The sequence below is a fragment of the Suillus discolor genome (assembly GCF_016758755.1).
Source record: "Suillus discolor strain FC423 chromosome Unknown F5147scaffold_4, whole genome shotgun sequence".
In the NCBI taxonomy this organism is placed as follows: Eukaryota; Fungi; Basidiomycota; class Agaricomycetes; order Boletales; family Suillaceae; genus Suillus; species Suillus discolor.
This window is the reverse complement of record NW_024541251.1, coordinates 41,122-52,605: the sequence shown is the minus strand read 5'-3', so window position 1 is coordinate 52,605 and position 11,484 is coordinate 41,122. Positions and strand designations below refer to the sequence as shown.

At 48.7% G+C, this 11,484-nt stretch overlaps 3 protein-coding genes across 3 annotated transcripts; 1 reads left to right on the top strand and 2 right to left on the bottom strand.

The window, feature by feature from the left end:
• Window positions 1-104: 104 nt before the first annotated feature.
• F5147DRAFT_668622 (uncharacterized protein) lies at window positions 105-3,244 on the bottom strand. The gene is made up of 3 exons (XM_041435368.1): window positions 3,114-3,244; window positions 2,291-3,059; window positions 105-2,240 (listed from the first exon to the last, which is right to left on the bottom strand). The coding sequence occupies exons 2-3, from the start codon at window positions 2,946-2,948 to the stop codon at window positions 403-405; spliced, it is 2,496 nt and encodes an 831-aa protein (XP_041298295.1). The 5' UTR covers window positions 2,949-3,059; window positions 3,114-3,244; the 3' UTR covers window positions 105-402.
• A 1,241-nt stretch (window positions 3,245-4,485) lies between these two features.
• F5147DRAFT_668612 (uncharacterized protein) lies at window positions 4,486-6,551 on the top strand. The gene is made up of 11 exons (XM_041435367.1): window positions 4,486-4,540; window positions 4,597-4,604; window positions 4,661-4,720; window positions 4,836-4,877; window positions 4,937-5,040; window positions 5,096-5,139; window positions 5,185-5,244; window positions 5,301-5,589; window positions 5,641-5,917; window positions 5,982-6,064; window positions 6,116-6,551. The coding sequence occupies exons 1-11, from the start codon at window positions 4,507-4,509 to the stop codon at window positions 6,372-6,374; spliced, it is 1,260 nt and encodes a 419-aa protein (XP_041298294.1). The 5' UTR covers window positions 4,486-4,506; the 3' UTR covers window positions 6,375-6,551.
• A 1,141-nt stretch (window positions 6,552-7,692) lies between these two features.
• F5147DRAFT_565969 (cyclin-like protein) lies at window positions 7,693-9,065 on the bottom strand (the record flags this gene model as incomplete). Its single annotated transcript, XM_041430778.1, has 2 exons — window positions 7,693-8,745; window positions 8,799-9,065. The coding sequence occupies 2 exons, from the start codon at window positions 9,063-9,065 to the stop codon at window positions 7,693-7,695; spliced, it is 1,320 nt and encodes a 439-aa protein (XP_041298293.1).
• Between the last annotated feature and the right edge of the window lie 2,419 nt (window positions 9,066-11,484).

The following is an 11,484-nucleotide window of genomic DNA, read 5'->3' as shown; positions in this document are numbered from 1 at the left end:
CTGTCTGTCTTCTTGTGGGAAACAGCATCCGAGCGGTGGGCGAAAAGAATCCACACACTTTCAGCCACAATGGGCTAGGTGGTTTTTGCTGCGGAAGTTGTCGGAAAAGTCGAAAATTGAACGCATTAAACATGGAGGTGACAGAAACCTTCAGGCCATGAAGGGTAATTTGACACCAGTTTGAAAAGCGATATGCTGTATCCGTAAAATTACGAGTAGTCTGTCGTAAGGCACCTGTAGAGAGGTAAAGCATAAGTACTACATGAGCGACAAACGAAAGCACAAAGAAGTCAGTAAATGTGGGTTATGGAGTCATATGCTGCTGAGGAGTCGTAAAGAGGCAATTAAGCATATGTCGATAATATAAGGGATAGGGAATTGAGAATGGAAAGAATGTAAAAGTTAGTCGAGATTGACCCGCACTCGATCTGGCGGCCGAGCGGCAGGCTCTGAAGCTCCTAGGCGGGTGAACTTGTTGCGAAATCGCCTTTGGCGAGAGGAGGTGAGTTTAGAACTTTCTTTTTCGCTGGACGCTAATTCCTTTGAACGTAGAGCAGCGAGACGAGGGTCAGATTTCACTTCGTCAGCGCCCTTGGCACCAGGCCGTGAGATAGATAGAAAACGTCGTAGACCAGAACCAGTGGACTGGCGCTTCTTGGCTTTTGTGTCTTGTACATCAATGACAGCAATCGCCTTCGCTGCAGCGGACATCGAGGCCCTTTCTGCGGCAGCACTTGTAGTGCGCTTTCCTCCACGTTCGACTTGTGTCGTGGACGTGGGGCTACCGACTGGTGTTGACATTGAAGCTGTCATGTGTTCCTTGCCCTCAACGTTCACAAGCACCCAACCATTACCACTCCCACTGCGACTGCCAGACTTTATAGGTGATGCAGGTGGATCAGTTGAATTCGATGCCTTCCTTTTATAAACGCTCTCCCTTGATGGAGGATGAATCGGTGGAGGAGGAGGCCTCGGGGGAGATATCATCCCAATAAGCCCTGCCTCACTCTTGCGCACAGCCTGATCACTAACCAACTCCGGCGAGGAAATCCTCGCATCGATGTCATGCAATGATTTGTCTGGACTTCTTCTGTGTTCCAGATGGAGACCACGCTCATCGACCATAGATGCCTCGTTCATACGAGGCAACATCTCGGGGCGCTCCTCCTCAGGCGACATTGCCCATGCGCCAGGTAAGACAAGTAGGTGTGGCGTTGGTTCCTCACATGGTTCCTCGTGCACCTCCTCAATGTTTTCAATGCCATCTGGCCGGCCAAGTCCTGGCCATTTGAATGGGACCCCAAGAGATGTGTCTGTGTCAATAGTATTCGCAGAGTATGCTGAGTCTCTCATACGAAACATCCCTGGGCTGAGGAGAGGCGGGCCCTCATTCATCGAGACATCATGGCTAGCAGGCGTTGGTGAGGGGTTGCGAGGGTCCCTAGGCGGGGAATGTGATCGGAGGAGCGGAGGGGTCTTCGAACGAGTCGATACCGGTCGCAGAGCGCTTACCCGGCGTTGGGGAGACGGAGATCTCGATCTCGGTCTATGATGATGTCGTTCAGGAGGTGGCGACGAGAATACAGTGTCTTCAGTGGGATGATCCGATTCAGGAATTGGGCCAGGGGTTGCTGTGTAGATGAGATTGGAAGTGAATCTATTACGCGCCATGGAACCTATACCAGTCATGTTCTCACAACTACTTGGCACAGCGCTAGCAAGAGAAGTGCGAAATCGACCATGTTCATCATCATCTCGAGCATCGAAGTCAACAGACACTGGCACTTGTGCGCGGGGTGCAGGCTTTCGCATTTGATTGCCTGGCACTGCACGAGGCGGCAAATTTGTCGCAAGGGGAGGCAATGCGTTGGATTCTGTGGCCGACCGCATGTGCTGAGGCGTCTGAGAGGATGGCAAGCCGTGAGGCGGGTGCTGAGAGCTAGTGGCGGCTTTTCTATGCAAAGAGCTGGGGATCATACCCACTTCTGGTGGTTCGGGCGTCGACGCCCGATGAGATCTTCTTACATCCAGCATAGAACCGGATTGGCTTATAGGAGATTCGGGCCAATAAGGATCAGTCTCGGTAGTGCTAGGGCCAGTAAAGACCCATAGGTCCTTGACTCTGGAACGGCCATTGATTGCCAGCGAAATAACAAGGGAACATGCATGAGCATCGAGGGATGATAGAAGTGAAAGGATGTGTCGCAGAGAATCTGTCGCAAATGTGTCTTCGTGGAACCCTGCACAAAAGTCTTTAAAACCTACACGAATTTTACTCAAGGACACTCACAGCTATACCCCTTCAACTTAAATTCATACGCGTTGTCCGTTTTCTTCTCCGACAATACGCCCCGAGGCCATGATCCTCGCACGGCTTGAAGAATTGCTGGAGTTGCGTTTAGTGGTGGATTGATGACTCGCATGATGGTCTGCGAGACAAATGAGATGGCAAAGGGCATTCTTCTCTCCGTTTGCAGCCCCGTCTGGTGCGAAATATTACTTCCCGAGCCAGCGGGAGCTGGTGCGAAAGGTGGAGCGGGCGAAGAAGAAGAAGGTAGAAGTGGCCTTGAAAATGAGATAGCTAAACGATCGTCGCGCTCCCGACCATAGTCAACGGTAGAAAGAATAGTGTATCCAAACCTGTATATGACAGCGAGTATGTCGAGGAGAATTCGCTCTGTACGAGGACTTTTTGGTGCATTCCAGGGCTTTTGAGTTATGGTAAATTCCCAGAAGTTCTGCTGTATATCTTCGCGAAAACCACCTGTGAGGTAAAAGTGATCAAGGAGTCGACGTAAAGCTGCAATGACATCGGGAGGAAAAGAATAAAGCCTGATACAACTTGAGCCAGAGATAGCAAGAAGGCCAAAGATGTTCGTAGCTCGTTGGTCACGAATGAACTCTTTCCTTGGAATGAAGCCAGAGTCTGTTACAGAGCCTGGCTGCATGTTTGTGATAGTTGGCCGAGACGAGGTGCGACCAGCGGATACAACAAAGTGACAGAGATATTGGAGAAAGAGAGGCACGGAGAGTCGGGATGGACTCCAGGCGGAAAACGGCTGGCAGCAAGGTTAGCAAAGGAAGGACATCAAGCCCAGATCGATTAAACTTACTTGGTAGTGACAAGTATGCGCTAACCGTTCACAGCAGATTAAAGCAAGGCACACAAGGCGAGGTTGTCCGCAGACGACGCTTGCGCAGCAGAATATTCTTATATGCGCTGCGTGTGTGCAGCCAGTAAATTGGAGACGCGGCTAAGGAGTAGCCACGAGGTTTGCTTAAGGCCTTGTGACGTCACAACGGTTAATGAAACACGTGCTAATTTTGTGGGTTCTTTGACTCTTCCAATTCGGTACTAGATCATGTCGGACGAGTTTGTACTCAGGCTGAACCTATATCATCGACGCTCCTGGTGCAGAGGAAGGCGGAGAAGGTACGATGCCTATTATATGTGTCAACAAATGCACTCAGAATATTTCGATCAGAACATTTTATTATATATCAGTGTTTATAAATGTCGCTGGCCAGCCGGACTCGCGACAAGTCCGGCAGGTTGATGCAAACCACATTTGCTGTGGTGAATGAATCCACCTTCGCGATTGGCACCATGGACGTGTCGTTGGCTCGTGCCGATGTGCCTGGGGCGCTTGACACCCTCATCGGGCATGCAGTAAGGGAGGATACCAAGACTCGATTGAGGAAGCGGCTCTTGTGTCCCAGGTATCTCGCACACCTTCCGCAAGGCACTTGTGAGAGCTTGACTCGGCGTGCAAACCTGCAAGTTCAGCAATCTTCTCGGGATATTCCGCGCCCTTCTAAGTTCTGTGTACAGTGTACGGATCAGGCACTCGCTGACCATCGTGATGGCGGTTCGATATTTTTAAGTACTAACTTCCATCTCCTTCAATTAGCTTCGAAGCTTCGAGGCTCCGAGCTCCAAGTTCGGAATATCTAAAATCACCGCTGGTTTCGACTCGTTGCATAGGCTATCGACATGGCCCGGGCAGATGGCTCTATAAATGTAAAGGCCATGCAACGAGCGCTGAGCGCTCCTCGTATCCTTAACGCTTTTCGAGTTAGAGTCAGGCTGTTCCTGATACTGCCCATGTCCAGCCTGATTCTTTTTTCACCGGTAATGACATACATTTAGCTGGACGCTCCGCAATCGGAACCACGAAACCTACTTGTAGGCTTGGGACCAAAAGCCCAGAATGGTATGGATGATATCCCCTTCTTTGTGAATGGTAAGCAACACCGTTTCTCCAAACGCATTAGGAGGACTACGCCTGAATGTATACACGATTGGTCCTCGTGACATCACAGCTGCACCTAGGCCTTGGAAGTTCCCTCTTCGATGTGGTCTTCGTGATAAGCTTACGTGATGCTACGTTTTCCAATATCCGGTCCGATATGAGCGTTCGGGCCGCTGAGCGTTGCTGGGTTTAAGATAATTGACCACTTCCGGAATCCTTTCTTTCATCTTGACCGTTGGTCCTCAGCATCGCTATGTCAAACCTCAATGAATTGAACGTTTTAATGTGTAAGCTGATCAATGTCACCTGGCACAATTCTAACCAGGCAATGTGCTCGCAACAGGTGGTACTGTGAGTGTTCAATCGACCGGCAATTGGTCCCATCAAGTTTCTGACATGATTTGCAGGGAGAGTACACCACTGGATGGACTGGTTCTGGAGCCTCTACATCCGACAAGAAGGTGGGTGTGATATATTTGTCTTATCAATTTTCGCTGACAGCTAAGGCCCGGCTTTCGTAGATTGGGGTATGTGCATCCCCTACCTTGGTCGTTTAGTCAATGGCTGAGATCATGACATAAGGTGGTTGGCCTTACGCTGTTCGATCTTCGAAGGTTAGGCAAAGTGCGTAATATTGACAGTGGAACGATTATTTTCCGTGTTTACATCTATCTTAACGTCAGATCGGCAAGCTGGGAATGGTCGGCGTTAATGGTGGCAAATTTCCCGCCATACGCCAACACTTACAAGAGAATATCGAGAATGTTTACAAGGATATGGATACCTCGTGCGTGATCGTGTTGCTATTGCTTATTCTTGACTAACCGCCGATCGCCGATCAGCTTTGAGGAGTACCCAAAAGGGGGGAATATTGATCCTGAGGCTTGTGAGTTACTTCTAAGTGTACTGTGGAGATGTCTTACCCTCCTAGACAAGGATGCCATCGACAAAATGTCTCCCGGAGATGCTATCATCGTGTTTACTCCTGACAGTGAGTTTCGATTTTTCGTGTCCCTAACATCTGGTTTTCTCAGAGACCGCTTATAGGTACCCATTACCCTATTAGCTTGTACGCGATGGAACGTGGCATCCATGTTCTTGTCACCAAGCCCGCAACCAAATTACTATCACATCACAATGAGCTCATCGCAGCTGCGAGAAAGCACAACGTTGTCTGCTTTGTGGAACATCACAAGCGCTTTGATCCCGTGTATAGCGATGCCAAAGTCAGAGCACAGGCACTGGGTGAATTCAACTTCTTCAACGCATGGATGAGCCAGCCGAAGAGTCAGCTGGAAACCTTCCGTGCTTGGGCTGGCAAGGATTCAGACATCAGGCGAGCTCCTCTGTTTACAAATACATTTGTACGCTGACTATTTTTTTCCAGCTATTACCTTTCGTCACATCATATTGATATTTGCTGCTGGATTCTCCAAGATAAAGCAGTACCCACGCGAGTTGTTGCCAGTGCAGCAACCGGCATCGCTACGGGGGAGCCATACAACTGTGTTCCTCAAACAGAAGACACCATCACGCTCCTCGTCGACTGGCAGTCGATCCAGAGTCCAGGACACAAGGGCACAGCAGTCTATACGGCATCTTGGACAGCACCTTTGAAGGCAGGTATTCACTCTGCTCAGCACTGGTATTATATGGGTTCGAAGGTGGGTCGGTCACACGACTGACTGTCCTGCAACAACGTAAAGCTTCTGCTAATCTGTTTCGTAGGGTGACATAAATGTTGACCAAGCTCACCGTGGGTATGATATCACTGTCGACGAAACTGGGAAGACATGGTACAATCCCTTCTAGTGAGTTCCTTGGCCAGAAAAAAATATGTCGATTCAACTATCCATTGCTAGCATGAAGTATTCGCCGTCCGAGACTGGTCATTTCGACGGACAACGGGGATACGGGTATATTTCTATTGAAAAATTCATCGATGCCGCCCGAGAGGTCAACGCTGGCGTTGCAAAACCCTCCGATTATGATGGTTACGGCTATCCGACCATTACCAATACCGTGCTTACAACTGCGATTCTCAATGCTGGTCGCATCAGTCTAGACGAGAAGAGAGCCGTTGGTATTAAGAAGATTGGAGACAAATGGATACTGGAATAGCAGGTTTGCCTTGACGATCTTACGTGCAACAATAGTTTTTTCTTTCATCAAAGTTATAGTGTCCTCAAGATCATTCTATTGTATGAATATATATTAGCAAAGACCGAGTTCTAGTTCCGTGCCACTGCCGCTAAGGAATAACATATGAGCGATGTTGAGCACGTAGGTTTTCACTCATTCCCGCGCGCTGTGTCCACCTCTTGTTCATGAACCTTCATTTCCCATAATGATTTCTATTTTTTCTCGTTCTTTTCGCATGAAGAACAGAACAGGCACCCACCTGTGGAAGCCAGTCGATCGGTTTGAACAGGGAATTTCGGTCGTTGTAGGAAGAACCACCTGAGACGCTCTTGAGAACCTGACAAGTGTGGGAGGCCGATTCATGACTAGCGGCCACAACCCAGCTTCTTATGATACTTATCAGCTCCTAGTCTCCACCTCGGATATTTAAAATGATCTTTTGCTGTGCAGGAGATATGTACTTCAGCCCTGTTCTGATGGACGTCCCGCCGGAGACAATCCAGCGCCGGTTCCATTCTTGCTAAAAATGAGCGCGCTACCAGTATAATGGAAACACCCATTGAGCCCTTCAGATTGCAAATGTAATTGTAAACAAAGTTCGATGTGGTAGAGTGATTGCTGCAACAATGACAAGGATGGATGTGCGGACAGTGTGCAAATGAAAGGGAGAGTAAAAGCACAGAGAAGCGGTTCGCACGATGGGGTACGTGACAGAGAATGCAAGAAATCGCCCCACAACGAACCAGATAGTCGACACGGAATTTAAAGAATACGATAAAGTGAAGAATAATATAGAATGAATGCGATAGACACAGAATGGGATAGAGGTTGTCGACCTGGTTCGTTGCAAGAAGACGGGAATCGAGAGGGTTACTATGGGTGGGAACGATGGGTGGGGTGATGCATAGACTAACAAGTGGAATGAATGCAGATAATGTTGTGGTTGGCAGGACGACCAGATATGGCCAGGCAGACCTTCCTTGAGAAGGATGACAAGCGGAAAGGAGAGTGGTACAGGACGGCTAAGTCACCGTCCATCCTTGTATCGAGTATGCAGCACACCGATGCGAATCCGACTTCTCAAGGCGACCGCTCACCCCACAGTAGATTGTGCGCGGGATGGATGTTGGGAAACGAGACTATTGCAGAAAAAGAAAGTGATGCATGGATGATGAGGCTTGCAAAGACAATGCGCAGAGTGGCTGAGCGTGTAGGGTGGTATTACATTTTGCGGGGGTTGTAACAATCTTTTCGACACGGATGGAGTTGACCTGAACAGAGGATACGGACCTGCGCGCTATGAGACGGCGGTCATTCGCGGTGAGCCATTCAAGTGGTGCAAGGCCGGACGGCCAAAGGCAACGAAGTCATGAGGCAAAAAATGGTCAGGCGGGACCTCCGTGCGCTGTTTATTGATGATAGGCTCAAACGTTGTTGGTAAATTTTCCTTATCGTCTTCTGATAGAAAAGAGCTCGAAAAGGGTTCGGGGGAGAACGACGAGGGACTCGTTGGAGTGAGAGGGAAATCATCAGATAGATCAGAAATGGATGTTGTGGCACTCATAGGCGTGCTGGCACCAGACGTCGATGGGCGAGTGGGCGTCATTGGAAGAGTAATGAAAGACTGCCGAACGAACCGTCCACCCTGGAGGTAGTACTGTACAACGAATGTTGCCGCCTTGGAGTAGAAGGCATACGAGTACTTTTTTACCAGCGTCTCCGAAAGGTCGTTGACATGCTTAGCCAAGCGATTATCGAGATAATCGACGATTTCCAAACATTCTTCCGTTTCTTCAAAGATGCGGCGTGGTTTGCCACACAGGAAGAGTGCTAGCGTGAGTGCTCCGAGTGCTATCGAGGAGGGAGGATATTTGATGAACTCTCGGTAAAACAGAGTGATTTCCATCAGGAAACGTGCAACATGCTGGACCCTTTCTTCCTCGACAGATGGCTCACAGCACATCAGTCTGAGCCATGCTTCTGCAGTCGGATGGCCTAGTGTCCACTGAATGGTCTGGAGTACATGGCCTTCCATTTGAATGAACGCGGACTCGTCATATGTGTCGCGACAAATCTGTGCAAGTTCTTGGACTGTGGGAACGCGTTCCTTCGCATCCTCGAACTTGGCAGCAATCCACAACGCTGCGCAGCCTACGAGCTGATAGTGCTTGATGTACACTATTCGCCGAGAGACGTAACGGTCGACAATATTGAGAGTGAGATATAATGTCTCGGGTCGAAGTCGGAAGGTGAAGTGAATCTCAACAAGAAAATCGACGAGACACGGGCGCATGTGCCATCGGATTTCAGGTTGCTGATCCATCGACTGTGAGGATGACATGGTGTATCGCTATACCGGAAGAATTAGACCGCCAGTAAGCCAGTAATAAAAGTCGCACAAACCTCCATCTCGTGCATGTAGAAGCAGATATCTTCCCGGTATTCCTCCTCCAGGAAAATGCCTTGCCTGCGAAGAGCGGTGATTTGAGCTTGACGTTGTCGCTGTTGCAACAGTGCTGCCTTTGCAGAATAAGGGGTTCGGCGGGTTACAGGAGGAGGACCGAGAGGGGACGTCTTGTGATGTTTCGATATACCTGAAGGTGATGGCCGTTTCTTAGGATACGCAGCATTTCGAGAACTCCGGTAAGAAGTCGTAGAAATATCTTTCATAACTGAAGAAGCGGCGGGTGAGATCGATCTGGGAAAGCGTACGACCGATAGTGGACTTGAGGGGGGTAATTGAGCAAAGAGAGGAGTAGACTCTGCATCAGCAATGATTTTATCAAACGAGGTGGGAGAAGACATGATTAAATGAGCGAACGCCTCAAGCGCTCACAAAATGAAGTGAGAGAGATGGTAACAACCACATTACGGCTCAACGCCGCATGTTTGTTTATCATCAATGAGAGGCATTCAGTCTGTCGCAACATGCCGACGTCTAGGGAATGGTATTTGGAATGCACGGTCTCACGACGTGACACCAGTTGGAATGAAGGAAGAACTGGGAAGAGCAGACTCACCAGAATTAGGAAATGATCATGCGAGGGCGAACAACTTTAAAAAGGTTGTCGTAGAGTGAGGATGGTAGTGACGAGTGGCGTGTAGGTGGAGACTGGATATGAACAAGTCGTGGTCAGCGTTGAGGGTCGTAAAAAGTAAAGATAGGTATATCAAGAGAGGGTGTACTACAAAAAAAAGTCTCCTTGAAGAGAAGACTTGTTTGATTGGAGAAGAAGAAGAGTCACTGAGGACACTCGAAAAGAGTATAAGAAGATGGCAAACAGCGCAATCGGCTCGTGAAGTAGTTTGAAATTGAAAAAGGAAATTGAAAGAAAAATTATTGTCCACTTTCATGTGAACTTCTGTGAAAGGTCCAAAATCATGCAAAAATATACCACGGCAACAACGACAAGGACAAGAAAGATTCAGTCAAGGGAAATCAGACGATTAATGATAATCTCCTTGGTATCTGACTATACTGTCAGACGTTCCTCAACCCTGCCTCAAAAGCCCTAGATGAGCGCTCAGCGCTCAGGCTCTCTCGGTCGAGACCCCGCAACAAGGGACCAAGCGCATATTCCCACGACCCCACGTTTTACAGCGACCAAAATGTGAATGACATCAATCTCACCTCGAGTGCACTGGTTTGACCGGGTCTTGCTTGTTAATATATGCTGTCAACTGCCGTTAGCTTTGTCTGCGCTGTCAGGGCCATAAGGTACGCACTGCAAACAATGTCGAGCGACACCGATGTGCTGGCTATCCTGCATTTCACATCTCATATCAGTCACAGTAGATGATATATCGGATACTCGGATCACTTACAAGCGGCGTGGTGCAAAGAGAAAATTGGTGTGGGGGGAGCGATTAGGGCAAATTATTCAGGCAAAAAGTAGTGCTGTCGGGGAAGTTGTTGAAAGAATGGTAGTGAAAGACGAGGCAAAGGAAAGACTGAGTGAGTTGTTTGTTTCTAGTAGAGTAAAGGCAGAGCAACGACTATAAAAAGTTCGCTCGAAGCTAATCGAGCGTGTGTGGTGTCAAGAGGGGACGTGGCTTTGTACTCTTGCGCCGGGGGGGAACGGGATTGAGAGATAGTTGCAGGAAGGAGTGTAACGACCTGCAAATTTTCAATCGCGGAAGGAGGTAATTGTCGAGTGCAATGCGGAGAAGGCGTGTACCGCTTAAGCCTTTGTCAAAGCAAGCGGTATGTATTATTATTTCTTACACCTTGCGATTCTCGGCAGTAATTATTTAGTTTCAGACATGGTCATTTCTGATTTGGTAGCATGAAATCCACGTTACTTGCCTGCAGGCATATAGGTTATCTGGTTTATGTAAGTTCTATATCATCCTTCTTTGCGGCTGTCTCCTCATGTCTCCTCCTCGGCCAACTTCCCATCGGGGCTTTCGTCCGAGTTGCATCTCAGCGATAGTTGTTGCCATATAAGTTCGGCTACTAGTAAGTCAAGCACCCAAACTCCCACAGCGTACCTCCCATCAGTCACCTCTTATCGAGCGTCTAACGATACGCATCGGTCCATATAGGTCCATCGCCCCAATCGATTATCGAAGGTCGCAGCGTCCCTATCGGAGGACCCTTTCATGATCTAATGTTATCCGAATCAAGTGATTTCTAGAGTAACTGTTTGAGCGGCCCACTAGGACAATGCCACATCATTGGAGTGGAGCCGAGTAGAAGGCTTGTCGTTGACATTGAGCGCCAGCGCCATCTATGTCATAGGGACCCATCACCTCTTATCAACTAGAACAACACAGCCCATGCCATCATCCCATGAAATCCATCCGGCCGTGACAGTAATTTCCCCTTTTAATTTCTACGTATTGCATCGGTTGGATATTACTACTTGGCTTGCACTGAGGATCGATGTGATTCGGAGATAGAGTGTTTTTTTTTCACCGACCGTCCACGGTGATCCCACTTGTGAAGAGAGCCGTGAGTAAGGAGCGCCGCCTGTCACTGATTTCGTGGTTACTACGGAATTTTCAGACATGGGTTATGGAACGCCTCTTGGCAATTGTTAAAGTTTGAAGTGCACGCCGTCAAGGAATCTGCGATTGATAGTCGCCA

Excerpts from the sequence above, each read along its gene's own strand:
- F5147DRAFT_668622 (XM_041435368.1), bottom strand. The coding sequence starts at position 2,948 with ATGCAGCCAGGCTCTGTAACAGACTCTGGCTTCATTCCAAGGAAAGAG. Across the intron at positions 2,241-2,290 it reads TAAGTTGAAGGGGTATAGCT|GGTTCCACGAAGACACATTT; the intron begins GTGAGTGTCCTT and ends ACTTTTGTGCAG.
- F5147DRAFT_668612 (XM_041435367.1), top strand. The coding sequence starts at position 4,507 with ATGTCAAACCTCAATGAATTGAACGTTTTAATGT. Across the intron at positions 5,041-5,095 it reads TACAAGGATATGGATACCTC|CTTTGAGGAGTACCCAAAAG; the intron begins GTGCGTGATCGT and ends ATCGCCGATCAG. Across the intron at positions 6,065-6,115 it reads ACATGGTACAATCCCTTCTA|CATGAAGTATTCGCCGTCCG; the intron begins GTGAGTTCCTTG and ends ATCCATTGCTAG.